Source organism: Staurois parvus, unplaced genomic scaffold, assembly GCF_062004578.1.
Source record: "Staurois parvus isolate SC_StPar_1 unplaced genomic scaffold, SC_StPar_1.0 ptg001014l, whole genome shotgun sequence".
In the NCBI taxonomy this organism is placed as follows: Eukaryota; Metazoa; Chordata; class Amphibia; order Anura; family Ranidae; genus Staurois; species Staurois parvus.
Window position 1 is genome coordinate 1,356,205 of NW_028318810.1, and position 23,788 is coordinate 1,379,992.

Genomic DNA, 23,788 nt, shown 5'->3' on the forward strand with positions numbered 1-23,788 from the left:
ACTGAGCTCTTAGTATTCCCCCCAGCCCGTGCCCCCTCCCCCGACTTCTCCATCAAGATCAATAACACAATCATCAGTCCCTCCCCTCATGCCAGGGTACTAGGTGTAATCCTAGACTCCCATCTGTCCTTTCATCCCCAAATCCAATCACTGTCCAAATCTTGTAGACTTCACCTCCACAACATCTCCAAGATACACCCGTTCCTAACCTCGGAAACCACTAAGCAACTTATTCACTCCCTTGACTATTGTAACTCCCTCCTCATTGGCTGACCTCATCACAGGCTATCCCCTCTTCAGTCTATCATGACTGCTGCTGCCAGACTCATCCACCTTACTAACCGTTCTGTATCTGCCACCCCTCTCTGCCAATCCCTCCACTGGCTTCCCATTGCCCAACAAATAAAATTCAAAACATTAACAAAAACGTATAAAGCCATTTATAACTCCGCCCAAATTACATCACCAATCTTGTCTTCAAATATCACCCAAACTGTACTCTCCGATCCTCGCAAGACCTCCTACTCTCTAGCTCCCTTGTCCTGGAGACGAGCATGGGAGGAGGAAACTTCTCCAGAGCTTCCCCCATCCTCTGGAACTCTCTACCCCAATTTATCAGACTATCACCTACTCTGCTCACTTTTAGGCGATCTCTGAAAACCTCTCTCTTCAGGGAACCCTATCCTGCCGTCAGCTAACAATGGAATCTTCTATCCCTCCTACCAGTCCATCCCCCACAGTTACTACCTTTTGTACCACTTGCCCCTCCCTCTTAGATTGTAAGCTCCCAGGATCAGGCCCTCCTAACCCTCTTGTATTGAACTGTATTGTTGCTGTATTGTCTCCCGTTATATTGTAAAGTGCTGAGCAAACTGTTGGTGCTATATAAATCCTGTATAATAATAATAATCTGCAATATAACAAATGTTTCCTTTTCTGCATGCAGCAATTTGTAACCTTGGTGTACTTGCTCCCAAACACTTTTCTGACCCTGTCTTTCTTTTTCTAGCCAAGCTTTGCTCAGATGAAGGAATATGCAAGTACTGAACCTGAATCTGCAACATGACATGCTACATACCAGCGCTGTGCAATCTGGCATCCCGTACAACCGACTAATGACTATTGGATCCAATTTAGGAAGAGAATGGTGTACGCATTGTCCTTTTTTTTTTTTTTTTTAAGTCACTGGAACAGTGTTAACCACTTTACGAATGCAACATACCCCCCCCCCCCCAACCAAACAACCTTGTACACTGTATTCAATACTGGGTTGTGACCCAATGAGATCTACTCCGTGGGTCAGCCAGACATGTGACTGAACACTGTACGGTCATCTGTTACCAAATCTGAACTTTTAAACTGTGAACTTGTGAAGTCTTGTTTACTGCTCCGCGGCTAAATGAAGTCGCAGCTTCAGTTTTTTGTTTTTTTTTCTTTGCACAGAAATGCAGGTTTATGTTTGCAATGCATGTTAAATGTCGGTCGCGAAATGTATGCTGAAATGCTGGTGCAATAATGCAGTATTTTAAATGATTATATATCTGTTTGTCCTATGATAAATCAACCTGCGGCATTTCAGCTGTTGTGAGTCTACTAGAAGCAGCAGGCCCTGCCAGTCATTGGCTCATAGGCTCATAAGAGCTGAATTGGTTGCTTCTCTTTGCCTTGACCTATACTTTCCAATGAAGCCTTAACAGCCTGTGATGGCTATTAGACCCCCTCATGTCCCCCCAGCCCTTCCAATGAAGCCAATCAAGAACAGACTGTTCTCGATCATCTGACTACCTAGGCACACCGACAACTCTGAACCTAGTAGTGCTGAGAGGCAGACGCATCCAGATTCATTCATTGCAGAGCAGATCAGAGAATGCGCTGCAATGCTTCATCTGCTTCTGCTTGTCATCCTGACCATTTTTTTTGTGGTCCCTGAGCTCCCATGGGTGGAGGGGGTCATCACACATTGACTGATCTAAAACAATAGCGGCTATGAGCTTGTTTTACCCTAGGTTCACATCTGTGCGGGTGGTGCCACTGCGGATCCGCACGAAAATCCGTGCAGCCGCACCGCCCGCACAAAGGAATGCGGACCAGTGGGCGGGTGCCATTAGTTCTAATGGCACGCCGCCTGCACTGGAAAACGCAACCGTACTGGGAACCGAGGTTCCCGTGCGGGCTGCGTTTTCCAAAGAAGTGCAGGGACGTCTTCCCTGCGTGTCACGAGAGTCCATTCAAATGAATAGGTTCTCGTGCCCATGCAAAACAAGGCCGCATATATGTGAACCGGGGGTTATCCCTTACATGTGGTACATGTCATTGGCAGTGAAATGGCAGTAAACTGAGCTCTAAGCTGATCTAAAAACACCAAGCAATGCAATTGTGTGCACCTTAAAAAAAAAAAAAAAAAAGTATTTACGTGTATTTTTTTAGTTAGTGTAAGTCCCTTATTTTGACTTTGTACCAGACTCTCTTATTTCCCGTGTACAGCAGCACTCAGACTGGGAGAAGGACAGCACTTGGGGCCAGTCAGCTCCTCTGCAGTGCACATGAATTTACAAGGAATATTCTGACTGGTGGAGAGGGCAGATTGGGGGAAGGCAGGATTCATCACTGTGCTGCTGCTTCCTCTTCTCCATTCTCCAATCACAGGCTGGGGACAGGGAGGTGACCTGGCTGTATTAACTGCAGTAAAGTCAGCCTGTGCTGCTTGGCAGAGCTGTGTAAATCTCAGGACTAGATGGACAGTAAAAGAGCTCCCTTATGTGTATTTCATCTGTGTATTTAGAGTTCGGCTTTAAGTTGTATAGTAAAAAGAAAAATGAACTTGCCTTCAAATAAGTTGCTTATCAGGTATTTTGACACCTTTGCCCTCTGATGTGAATAATTAAACTCCTTTAAACAGAATCTATAGAAGCCATGTTTTGTGTATTCCTTGGGGTCACTTTTTTTTTTTTATTAGTAGTTCCATGGTGTAGGGGAAACACACTCACAAAACTAGCATCCGGTGCATAAAAAAAGTGAGAACACAAAAGTGAAGCACACAAAAAAGTGCACAGGGTGTACACTTGGCCCTACCCCAAAGAGAAAGGATCCTGATCCCCTGGGGCGCAAAGCTCCTGACAGGGACTAGGGTACTCCCTGGTCCACCTGGCCGAAACCACTTTCTTCGGGAGGCCTGCCGAAGCTAGGCCAACCCAAGTACTAGTAGGGCTCCTCTGAAGGGAGACCGCATGGGGAGGGGGAGAACCTAATCAAAAGGCCACATGCGCTGCGCCCCCCCCCCCCCCCCCCCCAGACTTTCAGGGCAGGCCTGAGGACCTACACCCTACTAATCGGGGTAGTGAAAGTGTATACATGCTGTGCAAGTGACAGACACGCAAATAAAAAAAGGAATGGGGGAAGTGGATAAGTGCAAAAAATGCCATAATGAAATACCATGATGGGCCTTTCAGCCGGGAATAAAAAATTCCTCTGGTCCTATCCAAAAGGCCCAGCCCTAGAGGCAGGTTTGAAAAAAAGCGACTACTTGTGTAGTGGCCATGCTACCAAAAACGCAAGGTGAACTCCCCCCACCGTGAGAATTACAGCACCCTTGGACTACCACTCCAGGGGCACATACACTGTGGGCTTCTTTCATAACCTGGCCCTCGGCCAGACCAGTGCAGCACAATCCCTACTAGGAAGGCTTCAGAACTTAAAGAGCTTAGGGAGAACCTTGCCTACAATCGGGGACAAGTCTGGTGCACCAGGCCAGAATCAAGCCGGGAGGAAAAGGGCCTTGCCACCACTCCCACCTAATTGCACCAGGCTGGATACTAGACAGAGCCATGGAGGGATCTCTGTTCTCTCTCCCGAAGACTGATCAGAACAGATACTACACTTGATCTTTGCCAAAAGGCCATCTAGTTCTGCTGTTGATGCTACAAGTATCAGTGGGGAAGTGGAGGACAACTTCATTAAAAGTGGGGGTGTTCATTATATCGGATCGCTCATTAAACTTGGGATCTCTCCAGAGCTTGGACCAGCTAAGTGGGTTTGAGCCTGTTGTCAGTTGAATACGGGTCATGGGAATGCAGAATGAAGAGCACTCCTGTGACCCACAGAAGAATAGGGCCAAAAAGCTTTGGTCCTACTTCTTTAAGGATTTCATGCACATGGATGTTTTTAGGCATTTTTTATTGCCTAAGGTAAATTTCCCAGTTCATTTCTGCTCTTGGGGATCTGCAGGTGCTGTGTACTGCCTGCCATTTCAAGTGAATGGCTGTACGCAGCCGTATGCTTGTAAACACGATGCAAGGAAGAATCTGCATTTTCTTGAATGTGTACGCACAACTTATTTCCCAAGCGCATACATTGTACGTGGGTTTTTGTTGATGCAAGGAAGAATCGATGTTTACAAAGTCATTCATTAGAATGGCAGGCTGTATGTGGTACCTATACTAGTCATAGGAAAGCCTAAAAATGTCCAAGTGCATAAACCCCTGAAGACAGCACCAGACTCTTCTTAAGACAGGAAGTCGACTCCTTTATTTTAACACAAACACAAGATATATACACAGGGCGGGGAAATAGAACTAGGAACAGGAAACGCATCAGCAGGTCTCCCATTAGGGGAAAGGGCTGCAGGAAACACATCATCAGGCCCTCCCATCAGGGGGAAGGGCTGCAGGAACCACCCCCCACCAACCCAAGACACACAATAGAACAATGGAACAACCACATGGCAGTAGACAATAGGGGAACACATGCATCCCAAAATAGTTTGCTGGCCAGCAAGACACAATAGAACAATGGGATGCAGCACATGGCAGTGAACAACGAACAACCCCCACACCCAACCTATACATGTCCACACAATATCAGGACAGAGCACCCTGTACCCCCTAACAGGCACAGGGTGCCTTTACACATGAGGGATTTGGGGAGATGATACAGGGGTCCCCCCACCCCCAAAAGTCACTCCCGTCACAACAGTTTTCAGGACATACACTCCTACTGTATGCCTTATTACCTGGTATAGTGTAGTGTGTACTTTCTCAAGGAGTTTACCCTGAACTCAGATTAAAAGAGAGGTACAGCCAAAGCTCATTCTGTGGATCACAGGAGTGCAGTTCGTTCTGCACTCCTGTGGCCCGTTTTCAGCTGTCAGCTGGCTAAAGTCCGCTGTCGGCTGACGTCACTCAGTCGGTCCAGGCTGGGGAAAGATCCCCAGTCGGGATAAACCCAGATGTCTGGACCGTCACCTGCCTCAGCCTCTCAGCACTCCACTGAGAGCCTGAGCCAGCCACTCCTTCCCCCTCCACAGCCCATGGCTCCAGTGAGTGCTGGGGGGAGGGTGGGGGGGTGCAGAGCAGAGAGCGGTGACTGACTGTCACCAGCTCACAGAGAAGAGCGATCAGCGGGCCTTTGAATGCTCAGTTCTCAGTCTAAGTCTGGCCATACACTATACAATTTTCTATCCAATTTCTGCCCAATTTCCTTTAGATTTACCTTCAACAATGTAGTGCAAGGGCCTGCCTGATTGGATACAATTGAACGTGTTTCTTTGGTTTGTCCTGATATTATATGGTTTTTGGTAAATCTAAACCAAAATTCTCAAAAAAAATTGTATAATGTATGGCCAGCCTTAGAGCCGGCGGGGAACAGATGTAGCAACGGACTGATGCTGCATCCACCTAGGTAAGTATGATTTCTTAATAAAAACAAAACAAAACTCTTCCTTTAAAGTGGAAGTAAACTCCCACTGGACACTTGTACCTACAGGTAAGCGTATTAGAAAAATCTTATCTGTAGGTTCAAGGAACATCTCCTAAACATGCACCGTTTAGGAGATCATTAGTGCCCCTGCAGCCGATGGCATCACCGGCACATGCGTGCCATTTCTTCAAAGCCCCGTGCTGTGGGCAAGACTCCTGTGCATATGCGTGGGAGTGACGTCATCGTGTCTCGGCCAATCAATCAGTCAGAGCCTGTGATCCCAGAAGGAAGACCTGGTGAAGATGGAAGCCCTGTCAGTGACAACACCGCTGGAGGGCTCCTTTCTAAGGTAAGTCTTTCATAATGTGCTAGTATGCGATGCATACTATGCCAGGGGTGGACTGACAACTCATGGGACCCCTGGGCAATGGGGGATCATGGGGCCCCTGTGTCCTTGCCCAAACTCAAAAAAGCCTATGAAAAAGGTACCAGGGGCATCTCATGGGGCCCCCTACTGACCCCGGGCCCTCGGGCAGTGCCCGAGTTTCCAAATGGTCAGTCCGCCTCGATACTTTCCCTTTATGACATTGTTTTGCAGGGATCATTTTTTTGGCAGTTTCTACCTCTTTAAGATAAATGTAGTTAAAGTGGAGTTCCAGCCATTTTAGTGTTCATTAAGTCAGCAAAAACTGTAGTTGCTGACTTTTAATAAACACACACTTACCTGCCCCAGGGTCCATCAATGTTCTCACCCGCACAGTCCCTTCTGTCCGTCCGGCACCGACATCTCAACTGTGGGCATTGGGCTGTGACAGCTTGGTGGCCGCTGCGCATGTGCGAATCGCACTGCGCCTCCTAATTGGTCCAGCAATCTCCTGGGACCTGTGAAAGTTCCCAGGAGACTGTGGGAGGAAGGGGGCAAACTTTCGGCTCACTTTGCCGCCGTGAAACTGAGATGGAAGTGGGAGTGAATACCTATCAAAAACAGGTATCCGCTCCCTGCTAAAAGGTGCCAAATTTGGCAGTGGAAGGGGGGGGGGGGGGGGACACAAATAAGCAGAGCTTCCGCTTTTGAGTGGAACCCCGCCTTAACTTTCAGGCATTTGCACCAAAATAGGTGAATGCCCACAAATTGGGTTTGTAGCAGGGGAGGTGCTGGTGGGCTTGATTTAAACATGAAGCGAATATCTGCACATATTTTTGAAGAAGCAAGAACAGGTACTTCTAAATGAATCTGTAGACTAGCATTGACTTGTCTAGGTGTAGCACTTACATCTGCAGTGGGATCTGTGGTTCCAGAGCTCATCTGTAATACAGGTTCAGTCTCTCCGGAGACTACATCTCCCACAAATCCTCTCTGTTCCCAGCAGGCTTTATCCTTTCCCAGGCTGCACAGCCTACAGCATTACTGTTTCCTTTGCCCTCGCTGGGGGTGGGCAGGGTTTTGCTCTGCTCTGTCTGTGGCAGCACACAGCCCTGGAAATCTTGGTGTTTTATCCCTCTCTTTCCCCTCCTCTCCTCGATGGCAGAAAGGAGAAGGTGTACAGCTGCAGCACTGACTGTGTGTGAGCGACTGCAGCATTTGACACTGTCAGTGACAGCCTGGTCTGTGCAGCTGCATTCCAGAGTGTGCCTCAGACTGGGGCTGCATAAAGACCTTTTTACTGGTGAATTCTGTGAAGATCCCTTTAAACATTCATAATGTAAGCCAGGCATTACCAAATGACCGAGCCACTGCCCCATAGACTGCCGCAGTCGCGCCATTTAGAAGCCGCTTCTTTCCCCCACCCTTCACCGCTGTCATTATCACAGCAGAACAGAGAGCGAGAGGCAGGACAATTCTGGACGGAGGGTGGGAGCCACAGCAGCACTGGAGAAAGGGTGGGAGCTGCCTCAATCAACCTTTCAAATTAACCAGCAGGTGACTGGTTGTTAGGATGCAGGGTGGTCCTAGCAACCAATTACCAGCTTGTTAATATGAAATATTAACCCCTGCTCCCACTTCCACCTTCCCTCCAAACTTGTCCTGCCGCTCGCTCTCTGCTCTGGATAAGGTAGGAGAGTAAAGGGGGCAGAGGACGTGGCTGTGATGGATGGGGGGAGGGGGGCATGTGAAGGGGACAGAGGTTCTAGGGTAGTCTTACCTGGGGTATCCTGCAATACTCACCTAAGTCATACTTTAGTACCATGCGATCCAGTGCCGACAAACGCACTGTGTTTGTGAGCTGCGTTTGGGGTGTGATTAACCCCTTCATGCCTAAGGGTAAAACAAATCTTAAAGCCTAAGTAACATTTACAACTTTGACATGTGATAGTGAAACCGTCCATATCATCACAACTACTCTGCACATCCAGGTGGACCATCGGGCAGCACAGTGGATAAATGGTTAGCACTTCTGCCTGGCAGCACTAGGGTCAACCATGGCACCACCTGCCTGGAGTTTGCATGTTCTCCCTATGCCTGTGTGGGTTTCCTCCGGGTACTCCAGTTTCCTCCCACACTCCAAAGACATGCCAGTAGGTGAATTGGTTCCTGTCTAAATATGTGTACGTATGAATGTAGGTTAGGCACCTTAGATTGTACGCCCCTTGAGGGTTAGGGACTGATGTGAACATACAATATATATGTAAAGCAATGCTATAGATTGACAGCGCTATAAGTACCTGTAATAAATACCTTGTTTTTTTCAGGACAAATTGGGCTTTCATTTGGTGGCAAATAGTAATGGATATCTCCTGATTTTTTTTTTATTATCAAAGGAAAACTAGCCCAAAATAGTAAAAAAATATATATTTTTTTAATTTAGCTGTGTGTTTCTTGTTAGTATCATAATCTACCACCAAAGAACAACCCAAAATAAATTCTCCAGCTCTTGACGATCGCAGCGATACCATATATGTGTGTGTTATTTGTACCCATAGTACAGCCCAGAAACAATAGTGCACATTTTGGGTTTTTTTGTTTTTTTTTTTAGCTAAAACACACTACTAATTAAAAAAAAAAAAAAAAAATCCTGACCTTGAGCCAAACACTAACCCTGGCACTGAACTAGATAAAAAACCTTGATCTAGGTATTTATTTTTTAATATTTCTTTCTTTCTCACAAAGTTGTTTTTTTCTGTATGCAAGGAGAGAGAGATACAATGTATCTCTCTCCTCCAGAGAGAAAAAACAAAACAAGAGGGGTGGGCTTCACAGTGACTGATCAGAGGCTATCACAGCGATCATGTGACCTGGAATCGGGAGTCCCGGGTCCAGATCATTAGAACGGGACCCGGGGGCTCTCAGTAACACCCCAGTTTTGCGCTGGGAGACAGGTATGCAAAAATGTGGCCCCACGGGAAAAAAACCCAGTTCTCTGAGGCCTCATATTTTTTCGATGTCAATGGCAAGGGGATAAGATTGCACCGACACCTACTGCAGATCGCAAGGGCAGTGTGATTTGAATGCGGTGTGGAAAATGTGCATGGATCGTGGAGTTTCCCGCACCACACAAGTGTGAACCGAGGCTAAGTAGTGGATGTGTATGGATTATTTATAGAGCAGAAGAATATTTAGTGTCACTTTAGCGTTCCTTGTACACGGTACTGATGTATGAACTCCAGATCTTCTGGGCAGAAAGTTCTTAAGCAAAAACGTGAGGATGGTCCGTATAGTGTCCCTCTTTACACATATAAAAATATCCTCTAGCTCCCAGAATGTCCAATATTCGAATAATATCAACTACTATTTATGGAGGTGTGGTTTACACATGTATTTGCGTAAAATAATGAGCAAAGCGCTGATTTTTTTTTTTGCTGGTTTAATCTCAGTGCTGGTTTACTGATATGTGTGTACAGGCCCATTGAAAGCAATGTGTTCAGATCAGTACAGAAAACAAAACCACCTAAACACCAAAAAAAGTGACATCTTAGATGCCTATGTCGAGGAGCCCATAGATACTGTACAAATAATATACACTCAACAGCCACTTTATTAGGCCCACCTTGCCAGTACCGGGTTGGACCCCCTTTCACCTTCACTTTTCTTGGCATAGATTCAACAAGGCGTTGGAAATGTTCCTCAGAGATTTTGGTCCATATTGACATGATAGCATCACGCAGTTGCTGTAGATCTGTTGGCTGCACATCCATGATACGAATCTCCCGTTCCACCACATCCCAAAGGTGCTCTATTGGATGGAGATCTGGTGACTGTGGAGACCATTGGAGTACAGGGAGCTCATTGTCATGTTCAAGGAACCAGTTTGAGATGATTTGAGCTTTGTGACACGGTGCATTATCCTGCTGGAAGGAGCCATCAGAAGATGGGGACACTGGAGTCATAAAGGGATGGACATGGTCACCTACAATACTCAGGTAGGCTGTGGTATTTAAACAATGCTCAGTTGGTACTAAGGGGCCCAATGTGTGCCAAGAAAATATTCCCCACACCATTACACCACCACCAGCCTGAACCACTGATATGAGGCGAGATGGATCCACCACACCATGACACCACCACCAGCCTGAACCACTGATACGAGGCGGGATGGATCCACCACACCATGACACCACCACCAGTCTGAACCATTGATACGAGGCGGGATGGAACCACCACACCATGACACCACCAGCCTGAACCATTGATACGAGGCGGGATGGAACCACCACACCATGACACCACCACCAGCCTGAACCATTGATACGAGGCGGGATGGAACCACCACACCATGACACCACCACCACCAGCCTGAACCATTGATATGAGGCGGGATGGATCCACCACACCATGACACCACCAGCCTGAACCATTGATACGAGGTGGGATGGATCCACCACACCATGACACCACCAGCCTGAACCATTGATACGAGGTGGGATGGATCCACCACACCATGACACCACCAGCCTGAACCATTGATACGAGGCGGGATGGATCCACCACACCATGACACCACCAGCCTGAACCATTGATACGAGGCGGGACGGATCCACCACCAGCCTGAACCATTGATACAAGACAGGATGGATCCATGCTTTCATGTTTATGCCAAATTCAGACCGTACCATCTGAATGTCGGAGCTGAAATCCAGACTCATCAGACCAGGCAACGGTCTTAAATCTTCTATTGTTCAATTTTGGTGATCCTGTGTGAATTGTAGCTTCTGTTTCATGTTCTTAGCTGACAGGAGTGGCCCCCAGCGTGGTCTTCTGCTGCTGTAAGCCCATCTGCTTCAATGTGTTGTGCATTCAGAGATGGTATTCTGCATACCTTGCTTGTAACAAGTGGTTATTTGAGTTACTGTTGCCTTTCTATCATCTCCAACCAGGCTGTCCATCCCCCTCTGACATCAACAAGGCACTTTTGTCCACACAACTGCCACTCTCTGGATATTTTCTCTTTTTCGGACCATTCTCTGTAAACCCTAGAGATGGTTGTCTGTGAAAATCCCAGTAGATCAGCAGTTCTTAAAATACTCAGACCAGCCCGTCTGGCACCAGCAACCATGTCACGTTCCAAGTCACTTAGATCCCCTTTCTTCCCCATTGTGAGGTTTGAACTTCAGTAAGTTGTCTTCACCACGTCTAGATGCCTAAATGTATTGTGTTGCTGCCATGTGATTGGCTGATTAGCAGTTTGTGTTACCAAGCAATTAAATAGGTGTACCTAATAAAGAGGCCGGTGAGTGTACACTGCCCCCCCCCCCCCCCCACAAAGAACACGTATCGCTGAGTGTGGCCAGACGTGCCGCACACTCCCAGTGCCGGTCCCACACGTGTGGTAAGAACTGGCAAAGTCGTTGTTCAGATCCGGCTTACATCAGGAGAGGAAACCTGCTGGACTACAGTCATCACAGAGCGACACGCGCAGTCCCTGAGTCAGTCTGTCACACACAGTCCCGGGGTCAGTCGGTCACGCGCAGTCCCTGGGTCAGTCTTTCACCCGCAGACCCGGGGACATTCTGTCATACGCAGTCCTGGGGACAGTCGGTCACATAGTCCCGGGGTCAGTCACACACAGTCCCTGAGTTAGTCGGCCACGCGCAGTCCCGGGGACAGTCGGCCACGTGGTCACGCACACAGCTGAGGTGACAACTCCTCTACTGATTATCCTCAGCGCTCTACACGTTGTTCTCTGATCCCGCCCCTATCACCATACCAACTCAGAGGAGGCGGGGCGGCGTCCGAAGCAGCCAATCGGCGTATCCGCCCCCGGCCGGTTTAAACTCGGCCAATGAGGGCGCAGCTCCAGTGTTGTGCTCAGGTGGACAAGCTCTCCTGTCAAGATGGCTGCGGCCGTGTCCGTTAGAGGTGCCGGGGAACCGAGTGGAGGGGGCTGGGATGACGGGGAGGTGTTCATCCCGGAGGAGGAGGAGCAGCGGAGGGAGCCCCGGCTGGAGCCCCCGGAGATCCGGAGCCGGGTGGAGAGGATGAAGAGGGAGGTGAGGAACCGGAGGAAGATCCTCATCAAGGGGCTGCCGGGGGACATCGCCAACCAGGTGAGGAGGAGAGGGTGCTGTATGTACTGTGTACATGTGTATGGTGTACTGTATGTGGTTTTTTTCTCATGTGTATGTACTGTTTATATGTGTACCTGTTCCCGGGCGCAGTGCCCGCTGTGTGCTAGTATACCGGGGATGGCTCCGCTCTGACAGGGAGCTGTGACTCCTCCCCCTCAATACACAGAGGCCCCCCCCAAGCAGGGCAGACTGAAAGTGGGGTGTGATTTCTGAGCAGTGCAGTCCAGGTGCAGATTACAGGCTATTGACCTTTATGGGAACCATTTCTAAACCTGCCGTGTGAACGGGATGAAATCCTGACCTGATCCTGATGTAATCCTGACCTGAACCGCAGTGCAACTACTGTATCAATTACGTGTGAATCCTGAGCTCCAGTCTGCACCACACGTGTCAATCGGTTCTGAATGCCTAGGCATGTGACACCTTGTCTCTGGCCGCAATCCTAAATCTTTACCATGAGCAATTTTAAAGTGTCATGTTTGGTATCTATTTACTTGGCGTAACAACTTTTAGATTTAAATTGGGGGGGGGGGGGGGGGGTTGGCATTTAAAATTGAGAATTTAAACAAAAAAAAAAATTTCCCCAAAATTGAATTTCGAAAACCCCTGCACAATTTTGTTTTTTTGTGGTTTTTTTTTTTTTAACCCACCAATTTTGTTTTCTATGGCCTCTGCTATTGAAAATAAAATAGAATATTAGGGGTTCTAAGTTTATTTCAAGTAAAAAAAAACAAAAAAACAGATTGTTCTGTATGAACACAAATTGCGGGAAAAAGCCTGCTCCTTAAGCACTGTACAACCACCCTATAGCCGGATGACAGCTACAGCACTGTTGTCCAATCCTGGGAGGGCATCATGACGTCCTCCCAGAACTTGCCCCCAGCAGTGTGCACACCTGGTGCTGTCAGTGATCTGTGTCCTACAGACACGGCTGATCACATGACTAGGTAAAGCCAATTACAGCGGCCTTTTACCATGTGATCAGCTGTGTCCACCAATGACACAAAAGGGCACGAAGTAACATACAGTGTAAGCACTTTCCTTACACTGTCACAGCATGAGGAAAGTACTGCCGAGAACCAGCAACTGTCACAGAGCAGATCTGCACTGATTATCAGTGCCGCCCCATCAATGCACATCAGTGAAGAAAAGTTACCTGTTTGAACCAAAAAGTGCTTTGTTTCAATTACAGAATGTAGCTAATTTTTTTGTTTTGTTTATAGTGCAAGAATTAAAACCTCAGTGGTGATTAAATACCACCAAAAGAAAGCTCTAGCGTGGATATAAAGTCTACACCCCTGTTAAAATGTCAGGTTTCTGTGATGTATAAAATGAGACAAAGATAAATCATTTCAGAACTTTTTCAACCTTTAATGTAACCTTTATACTGTACAACTCAGTTGAACAACAAACTGAAATCTTTTAGGTGGAGGGAAGTAAAAATAAAAAACTAAAATATGGTTGCATAAGTGTGCACACCCTAAACTAATACTTTGCTGAAGATCCTTTTTGATTTGATTCCAGCACTGTTTTTGGGGAGGAGTCTATCAGCATGGCACATCTGGACTTGGCAATATTTGCCCACTCTTCCTTGCAGAAACATTCCAAATCTGTCAGACTGCAAGGGCATCTCCTGTGTACAGCCCTCTTCAGATCACCCCACAGATTTTCCATTGGATTCAGGTCTGGGCTCTGGCTGGGCCATTCCAGGACTTTAATCTTCTGGTGAAGCCATTCCTTTGTTGATTTGGATGTATGCTTTGGGTCGTTGTCATGCTGAAAGATGAAGTTCCTCTTCATGTTCAGCTTTCTAGCAGAAGCCTGAAGGTTTTGTACCAATATTGACTGGTATTTAGAACTGTTCATAATTCCCTCTACCTTGACTAAGGCCCCAGTTCCAGCTGAAGAAACAGCCCCAAAGCATGATACTGCCACCACCACCATGCTTCACTGTGGGTATGGTGTTCTTTTGGTGATGTGCAGTGTTTTTGCACCAAACATATCTTTTTGAATTATGGCCAAAAAGTTCAGCCTTGGTTTCATCAGACCAGAACACATTTTCCCACATGCTTTTTGGAGACTTCAGATAAGTTTTTGCAAAATTTAGTCGGGCTTGAATGATTTTCTTCATAAGAAAAGATTTCCATCTTACCACTCTACCCCATAGCCCAGACATATGAAGGATACGGGAGATTGTTGTCACATGTACCACACAGCTGGTACTTTGCAGATATTCCCACAGCTCCTGTGATGTTGCTGTAGACCTCTTGGCCGCCTCCCTCCCAGACCAGTTTTTTTTTCTTTTCATCAATTTTGGAGCGATGTCCAGTTCTTGGTAATGTTACTGTTGTGCCATATTTTCTCCACTTGGTGATGACTGTCTTCACTGTGTTCCATGGTATATCTAATGCCTTGGAATTTCTATTGTACCCTTCTCCTGACTGATACCTTTTTAACAATGAGATCCCTCTGATGCTTTGGAAACTGTCTGCGGACCATGGCTTTTGCTGTAGGATGTGACTAAGAAAATTTCAGGTAAAACCTTCTAGAACAGCTGAACTTTATTTAGGGTTAATCAGAGGCACTTTAAATGGCAGGTGTGTACTGACTCCTATCAAACATGATTGTGAATGTGATTGCCTAATTTTGAACACTGCTACATCCCCAGTTATAAAAGGGTGTGCACACTTATGCAACCATATTTTTTAGATTTTATCTTTACTACTACACTACAAATATTTCAGTTTTTTTCAATTGAGTTGTATGGTTTATAGGTCACATTAAAGGTGGGGTAAAGTTCTGACATTATTTCTTTGTAATTTTTTTTTTTTTTTTTTTTTTTTACATTTGGGAAACCTGACATTTTAACTGGGGTGTGTAGACTTCATTTCCACTGTATTTGTATGGAAAAAAATTTCGAATGGCTACAGTGTTCCATGACCGCACAATTGTCCAAATGTGCAACAGCCCTGAAAGCAGAAAATTGGCCTGGGCAGGAAGAGGGTAAAAGTGCCCGGTAGGCAAGTTGTTGGGCAAATTAAAAAAAAAGGCATCAATGTGTCAAATGCACTACATGCTTTTCCCGCAGTGTCTTCTCTAAAGTTTATTGGGCAGTCATAGTGTCTAAGTGGTTAGCACTTCCACCTGGCAGTACTGAGGTCATTGGTTTGAATCCCAACCACGGCACCACCTGCCTGGAGTTTACATGTTCTCCCTGTGCCTGTGTGGATTTCACTCCAAAGACATACTGGTAGGTTAATTGGCTCCTGTCTAAATTGTCCCTAGTATGTGTATGTATGAATGTTCTGTACCTTTAGATTCCAACCCCTGGAGGGTTGGGGACTGATGTGAATGTACAATATATACATTTTACAGTGCTATAAATATCATTTTTTTAATTAAAAGTGTCTTTGCTTTTAAAGAGTCCCTGACCTTTTCCAAAGACTCAGCAGCTGAAAAAAGATGTAAACGTGTCCCATAGGAAACCATCTTAAATGGACTGTAGTGCGTTTCTGTAAAAAAAGCACCAAAAAATGCATAGATGTCAACCGGGTCTTAAAGTGGAGTTCCACCGGGAAAAATGAAATAAAATCAGCCGCTACAGAAACTGTAGCTGCTGACTGTTAAATACAGAAACTTAACTGTCTCTCAGTCCAGCCTTGTCCTCACCACCGCTGGTTTTACCGGCCGTCTTCTCTCCCTGGCGCCTGCATCTTCAGTGTGGGCACCCGGCTGTGACTGCTTCACAGCCGGGTTCCCACTGCGCATGCGCAAGAAGCGCTCTGCTTTGTGAATGGCCCCGTAGTCTTCTGGGACCTGTCACGTGTCCCAGAAGACTACAGGGAGGTGGGGGGAGGAGGACAACTTCTGCTTTCAATCACCTAGACGATTACAGCGGGAGCAGGTACCTGTTGAATTCGGGTACCCGCTCCCGAAAAGTTCCAATCCTTAATGGGGAGTTGAGGGACAAAGGCTTAAAGCAGAAATTCCCCTTTTTGGGTGGAGCTCCACTTTAAGCTGGAGCAAAAGAGACCAGGCAGACTTTCATTATCTACCTCAGCAGGGGATCAATCTAAGATCTCCTGCTGAGATGTATTTTGGGCCGGGGGCGCCATGGGAAAGAGGGCCAAGATGCAACATATTACAAAAAGTGTGTGTGTGTGTGTGTGTGTGTACATCTGTAGGCCTCATGTACACGGGGGGGTCTGTAAAAGCCCCTCTGCATGCCACAACTCCTGGTAGGAAAATGTTACATAAAAGCCACGTATGGCACATTCAGGCATGTCTAGCATTTATGGATTCCATTGCCCAGAAAGTGATATTCTGGCCATTGGAATGCAGAAACTCTCCAACACTGGTTGCATCTAGGATTTGAAGCACATCAAGGTCCTTCAGCTATTTTTCTGTCCAGCTCCTCTTGTGGAGCTTTTCCTTTTTCTTCCTTTTTTTTTTTTTTTTTTTCCTTCCACCATGTCTGAGTGTATATACTTGGTTATACTTGGTTGCCGTTAATATATTTTAACCTTTTTCACACAGGTGTGATAAATTCTCCTTACAGATGCCTGTAGCGTTGTCTGCCTCTACACAGCACTATAGAAGTCTGCGGACCCCTTCAGACAACTGTGCTGTGCGATGTAATGTTTGTTGCTTTCAGCTGCATATAATATGGCTGTCTGCACAATTTCTTTTTTTTTTTAATTGAATTTTAAACACAAATGTTTAAACATTTTTTACATACACGTGTTCGTTGTACATGCACCCTATCCTTTAGATTGTAAGCTCCATGAGCAGGGCCCTCCTATGCCTTCTGTACTGAAATGTATTGTAATTATACTGTCCCCCTTATATTGTAAAGTGCTGAGCAAACTGTTGGCGCTATATAAATCCTGTATAATAATATTGGTGGCCACTGCTGCTCAGGGCTGACATGTGAATTTTTTTTTTTTTTTGTTGGCATGAAGTCACTGGCCTCATACAGCTGTGTCCTGCAATGTTGTGTTCTGTACTTGTCATTCAGTCCTGTGATTCCCATACGCCCCTGTCAGTGGCCTCCTGACAATGGGATTGTGTGCAAATTCCAGTCCCCTCTCTGTAACCCATGCTAGATGGCATCACCCAGGAATGATGATCAGGTTATGCAAGGCTTCAAATCCGATGATGAATACAAAATGAAAAGTTAAAGATCACATGCTGGGTTCTGGTCATGTGTTCTACTCATTTTATGATTATCAGTTGTCGTGTGGGGTTTTTTTTTTTTTTTTTTTTTTTTTTTTTCTTCTTCCCCTAGTTAAAGTTGTGCTCCCTTCCAGAACACTCACTGTCATACTTTTTTTGATTGACACATTTCACTGGTTTATTTCTATCTGGCTGTGTTCCATGGAGTAAAAATAGGCCTGGAGGGCACAGTGGCATTGCAGATACGCTTGTTACAGCAGCATCCACATGAAACCCAAGTTTTATTTTCCTGGTAACAAATATTACAACAGCTTAGCAACTTGTAGGTCAGACTTGCGCTTGGAGCCAAGGTGAAGGTGGTTAAAAAAAAAAAAAAAAAAAAAAAGCTGAGCTGTGACTGCCCCCTTCCTTAACCACATCAATAACTGGCACTTTCACCCCCTTCCTGCCCAAACCAATTTTCCTCTTTCACACTCACAGTTGCAGTCATGCAACACTGTAACCCATATGAAACTTTTTTTTTTTTTGTGAAGTTGTGATTTAAGCAGGCCGTACATGGGTTGGATACTGAATATTTTAATTGAAAACATTTGTTCTGTAATCTGGTGCCACCAATGATTTCATGCCTGATAAACAAAATGGGGAGGAACCGCGAAAATCATCCAGCGTCATTGCCCCACTAACAGAGTGAAAATCGACCAATTATTCTTAGATTTGACTTTCAAATGGATGAAAAGTGTGTGTGTGTGTTGGTAAACTTTTACTTTAAATGTAAAACTAATGCCTTAATTTACTTCCCTATCCACTCTGTGGGCTTCTGTTGATAGTGGGGCTTGGCCCCACCCCCTGCTCCCTCTCAGGCTGACATGATTGACAGCAGCCAATGGCTCACACTGTTGCATCTGAGACCTGCTAGGAGAGAGCAGAGCTGGATCGAGATCTGGATGCGGTAAGTATATGGGGGCGGGGAGCTGGTCACATGACTGATTTTTATGTGTATGCAATAAGCAGAAAAAATTCTGCTTTTTAAATACATTAAATTGCTTTTCTCCTGCCCAGGACTACATGTCCCATGAGGCAATGCTCCTCATACATTCATAACTTCTCAGACACTTACTGACGTGTATGGATTGTGTATGTATGTATGCTGTCACATAAACGCACACTAATTGGCTCAGACAGCATCTCTAACCCTTCTCTACTCTATTAAAAACTTAAAAAAAAAAAAAAAAAAACTTTGCATACTGACAACTTGAGATTTGGGTGACCTGTACAAATGAACTGGTTTTTTTTTGTTTTTTGTTTTTTTTTGTTTTTTTTTTTCTTCACTTTTTATTTTTTGTTCAATGCTGAATGAGAGCTTGCTTTTACTGATTTATATGTAAATACTTTGGTGTATTTAGTCTGGGAACATGTTCCTTAAGGCTACGTTCACACTAGCCTTGTGTGCAGGCGGCAGAGAGGCGTTTGGGAAGCGTTTTTACCGCTTCCCAAACGCCTCTGCCAATTCTGCACATTACAGCAGAATTCTAACATTCTAACGGGAGCGTTTGCGTCGCGGAAAAACGGACGCCTCTGGACGAGTCAGGAGGCTTTGAAGCCTCCTATTCTCGTCTATGGTGCCGCTCCGCAAACGCCCGGCCGGCGTTTGCGGTGCGGTTGCGGGGCATTTGCGGAGCGGTAACACCACTCAAACTGCATTATAGGCATTTGTGGGGCGTTATTAACGCTCGGCAAACGCCTAGCAACCGCCGCTAAACCGCGCATGCAGCGTTTGCCGAGCGTTAACCGTTCCGCAAACGCCGGACCAACGCTTGCCAAACGCTATAGGGGCGTTTGGCAAGCGTTGGCAAAACAGCCTAGTGTGAACGAGCCCTAAGTCTTCCCTTTACCGCCTACACTGCTTATGTATTTCTGATCCAAACAATTTATGAACTGACCTTAATATTGTGTATAAATGTTAATTATAGTATGTATTTAAAAAATATTTTTTTTTCTCTCTCCAGGAAGTCCATGATCTGCTGGCAGACTATGAGCTGAAATACTGTTTTGTTGATAAATATAAAGGAACTGGTAAGAACCAAATGTTGATTACCTGGACCAACTCTGATGAGAATAGAATATATCTGATACCTATTGTATATCTGATGTACATGGAGGGTGAAAATGATCTGTGTCCTAGGCTACAGTCCCCTTTTTGGCCTTTTAGGAACTGTGTAGATTTGGGGCCATGTCTGGTTCTCCAAGCTATCTGTATGTGTCTGTAGCTGTTAATTTAGGACCACATTGGTTTAAAGAGGAGCTTATGTGGCTCCTACATAGTCCGTAAACATTAAGGCTCTGTAGTTCTTGCCCATGACTGACGTGTCCTAAAGAAGAGTGGGAATGCAAAAAAGGCATACATGCTCACCTCCATGTTGCAGCATTGGTCTGGTGCTGCAGCTGTCCCCTGCAAGCTCTAATCCTGAAAACTGATCATAGGACTGTTGATCGATCAGTTCTCCATCTTCCCAAAACAGAGCAGTTAACTGTCTGTCACTACTCTCTGCTCTGCCTCTGCAGCACCAGGCTGGGAAAGGGGCTGGAGTGGCTGGCTCGGGCTCTTGGCAGCTTGCTTAGAGGCTTTAGGCCAGGGGTCTCCAAACTTTCTACACGAAGAGCCAGCTTGCTGCCCTTCAGACTTGAGTGGGGTAAGATTGTGGCCACTGGGAGTAGAAAAGATCCTAACATCAGTGAGAATAGACAATGCGCCATCTTTGGTGTCAGTTGGAGGAATTGAGCCGCATTAATGGCGTTAGTAGGAGGAGCCTGTGCCCCCTTCATTGGTGTCAGTGGGTGGAATGGTGCTGCCTTCATTGGTGTCAGTGAGCGCAATGGTGCCCCAGGGGCTGGATAAAAGCACAGGGCTGCATCTGGTCCCTGGGCTGCAGTTTGGAGACCACTGCTTTAGGCGGCTGCCAATTGGGCATCTGGATGGACTGCAACAATATTGTTGGGATCCTTCCAGAGCCTTTCATGCTGTGATGTCAGCAGGCTTTAGCTGCTGTTGTCTGATACTGGGTCACAGGTGAGCACTCTGCTTTGGCCATACTTTTAAAATAAATCCTTCCTGAAAGAAACGTGGAAGCTGCCATTGAATTATTTTTATTATATATTTTTATTATATATTTTATTTTTATTATTCTTCAAGTTTTCAGCGTGACTTGGTTGCAAAGCTTTCATGTAAGGCAACACAGGGGAGCATGTGGTGATCAACTATTTCTGCATATTGTCATGTTTACCCTTTTTTATAGCTTTTTCACACTGCTGTAAACTTGTGACCCATGGCTCTCTCCTATAGCATTCATCAGCTTGGGTTGTATGACCTTCTGTGCAGTACTAGTATGAGATGTGCTTACTAAAGAGTTCTCTCCGTGTTTTTGTACCCTGCAGCTTTTGTTACCTTGCTGAATGGAGAACAGGCAGAATCTGCCATCCGCCGATTTCACCACACTCATCTCCGTGACCGTGAGATCTCGGTGCAGCTGCAGCCCACAGACGCCCTCCTCTGCATCGCAAACCTACCACCCGGTTATACTCAGCAGCAGTTTGAGGACTTGGTCCGCCCGTTTGGTAATCTGGAGCGGTGTTTCCTGGTGTACAGTGGTGTTACTGGACGTCCCAAGGGCTATGGTTTTGTGGAGTACATGAAGAAGGACTCTGCTTCCCGTGCCAAGTCAGACCTGCTGGGCAGGCAGCTGGGTTCCCGTACGCTGTATGTTCATTGGTCAGATGTTAACCAGCTAACCTACCAACTGCTGCACTCCCACTGCCTGTGTGTGGAGCATGTGAAAGAGTGTGAGGTTGCAGAACTGAAGGCTGCCTTCTCCAAATCCTGCACCCCCACTTTCTGCCAGGTGGGTGCTGAAGTCTTCCGGTTTACCAAATATCTGCTTATGTGCTACTCTGATCTATCGGAGTATTTAGGCTACGTTCACACTAGCTTTGTCAGCAGTGTCAGGCGTTTGGGGAAGTGTTTTTAATGCTTCTCAAACACCTATGAAAATTCTGCATATGGCAGCACACAATGCTGTTCACACTGATGCGTTAGCGTTGCGGCAAAACTGATGCCTCATGTCGAGTCGGGAGGAGTTGAAGCCTCTCATTCAAGTGTGTGTGTCCTAAAAAAGGAAGCAGCTGATGCACAATGGTAAACCAAAAAAATACCAAAGTAATGTAAATAAGGGTGCAGCGCTAAAGACTAAATGCATGAATATATATAAAATCCACTAAATCGATATAAAACATCACAAATGAATAAAGGACAGTTCATAAAGTGACTCTTGTGATAAAGCCGGTGTCCGTGCGGTGATGTAGTAGATAATGCGCACTCACCGGATGCACATATAAAAGGCACCCTTATATCAAAATATCAGATGTCGCCCGTATTGGGTCAGGAACAGGGTTGTCTTTCTTCTAAGGAACTGGGTATCATCCTGTCTGACCTACCACCCTTTAAAAGGAAGACTACCCAGTTCCTGACTCAATACGGATGACATCTGATATTTTGATATAAAGGTGCATTTTATACGCGCATCCGGTGTGTGCGCATTATCTACAATTCTATGGTGCTGCACCTCAAACGCCTGACAGGCATTTGCGCCGCGTTTGCGGAGTGATTAATACAATTTTAACTTCATTATAGGAGTTTGTGATGAGGTTTTAACACTGTTCAACCGCCTCAAAACCGCGCATAGGGCATCTGGGGATATTCCCAAACTCCTATCAACGCTATAGGGGTGTTTGGCAAGAGTTAGAATAGTGAAGTGTGACCGAGCCTTTAATTTTGAAATAATAAAGGCCGTTGCATACTAGTGGGTTATTCTAGTGTGGATGAAAGGCAATCGATCTACCCATAGGAGTCCCCTTCAGCTGCTATCAACTTCTCAATGGTCATGGTACACTTTTTTTTTTTTTTTTTTTTTTGAGGGCCAGGTAAGCAATATGCATTTCGAGGCAGGAACTTTGTATCACACACATGCTTATCTCAGGATATTCATTGCTTCTGGAAGCCGTTGGGGGTGGAACTCTACTATGAGCATTAACCATTTCATTTTTACATATGTTCACAGATTAAGGCAGACCTGTCATGATTTCTATATTTAAAGAACTGTGGTAAGCTGCTGAAATGCTCCATAACTCCACGGCATATTCTAGATCCATCTTCTTCCTTTTAACTGGTTCCATGTTAAGGCAGCTCTTTGGCATGCTGTCTAGTCATGTTTTTTAGCAGCTCATATTCACTTTTTAAAAGCTTTTAACAGCTGCTTGGTGACGGTTAAATGGCCATCCATGTCGGTGTATTTTCAGGTTTATATGCTGGTCTGCTCACATTGTAAAAGATGCTTAATTTAAAGCGGATACTTTGCTCTTCTGTGCACTGTTAATATCTGTATACAGGTCAATATATTAAAGTAGGACTATAGGCAATCCCCCCCCCCCCCCCCCCTTCCATTTTGAATGGCACAAGTGAGGGTTCTAACCCCCTGTCAGATTTTTCACCATCTGTGTCCCATTGCAGCTATTTCCCTTCACTTCCTGTCCTATTGCCAGTCGGGAAGTGAGAGGAAATCCTTGCAAATGAAGGGCATTCCCTGGGGACACCCAGGTCACCAAAGCCAGTGTCCCCATTGAAAGATTTCCTTTTCTGGAACAAACCCAAAATGTTGGCTTTTACTTTCAATGATATTGCTAAATGGGGCAAACAGAGGGAGAATCTCCTTAGCAGGGACACAGACAGCAATAAACCCCAACTGGTTCTAACACCTCCACTTTAAGGCCTTTTTCATGGGAAAGTAAAGGATCTGCTGCACTGCTTCAACCTTTTCACCTTCCATAAAATCACTGATCATGTGGGGGTACAGCCTAAAGTTGGGGGTACAGCCTAAAGTTAACCCGTTCAGCGCTTAAGCACTTGCTCAACCACCTTAAGCTATGAGTAAGTTTGTGTTAAGCGTAAAACGTGTTAAATTCCCCCCCTATGATTTGAAATGGGGCACAGTAGTGGATACACATTCCGAGTTTTTCCAGAATTTTAGGTGCATATTTAAGTGGAAGTCCAGTCTAAACCTAGCAAAGGCTAAACTCCCTCCTACCCCCATTTTTAAGACTCTTCTATCTACCCTGTAAAAGTGTATATTTGCCTATTCTGAAGCTGCTCCAGTCACATGATCTCTCCAGCGAAGAGGAAAGATTGATGACAATGGCTGCAAATGCCTGTGCAGTGATGTCGTCCATAGGCTTGTTATGGGGCATTCGTTGTCAGCTGCCCCTCTACACTGAAGCTGGGGCCTGGTCATGTGACCAGAGCAGCTTCAGGATAGATTTATTTCCGGTACTTATAGCGCCATCAATTTTATGCAGTGCTTTACATATA

The 23,788-nt window shown here is 45.8% G+C and overlaps 2 protein-coding genes across 3 annotated transcripts in view; both read left to right on the forward strand.

Moving 5' to 3' along the window:
- TYK2 (tyrosine kinase 2) overlaps positions 1-2,901 on the forward strand; it is a 99,802-nt gene extending 96,901 nt beyond the window's left edge. For both annotated transcript variants that reach the window (XM_089657631.1, XM_089657632.1), the window contains exon 26: positions 1,010-2,901. The gene's annotated coding sequence lies outside the window, so the exon portion shown is untranslated. The remainder of the gene's footprint in view (positions 1-1,009) is intronic.
- Positions 2,902-11,668: 8,767 nt separating this feature from the next.
- The window catches only part of RAVER1 (ribonucleoprotein, PTB binding 1), a 36,754-nt gene continuing 24,634 nt past the window's right edge, over positions 11,669-23,788 (forward strand). The window contains exons 1-3 of the mRNA XM_089657633.1: positions 11,669-12,177; positions 19,380-19,446; positions 20,806-21,269. Of these exons, the coding sequence (XP_089513759.1) occupies positions 11,965-12,177; positions 19,380-19,446; positions 20,806-21,269 (744 nt within the window). The 5' untranslated portion in view covers positions 11,669-11,964. The remainder of the gene's footprint in view (positions 12,178-19,379; positions 19,447-20,805; positions 21,270-23,788) is intronic.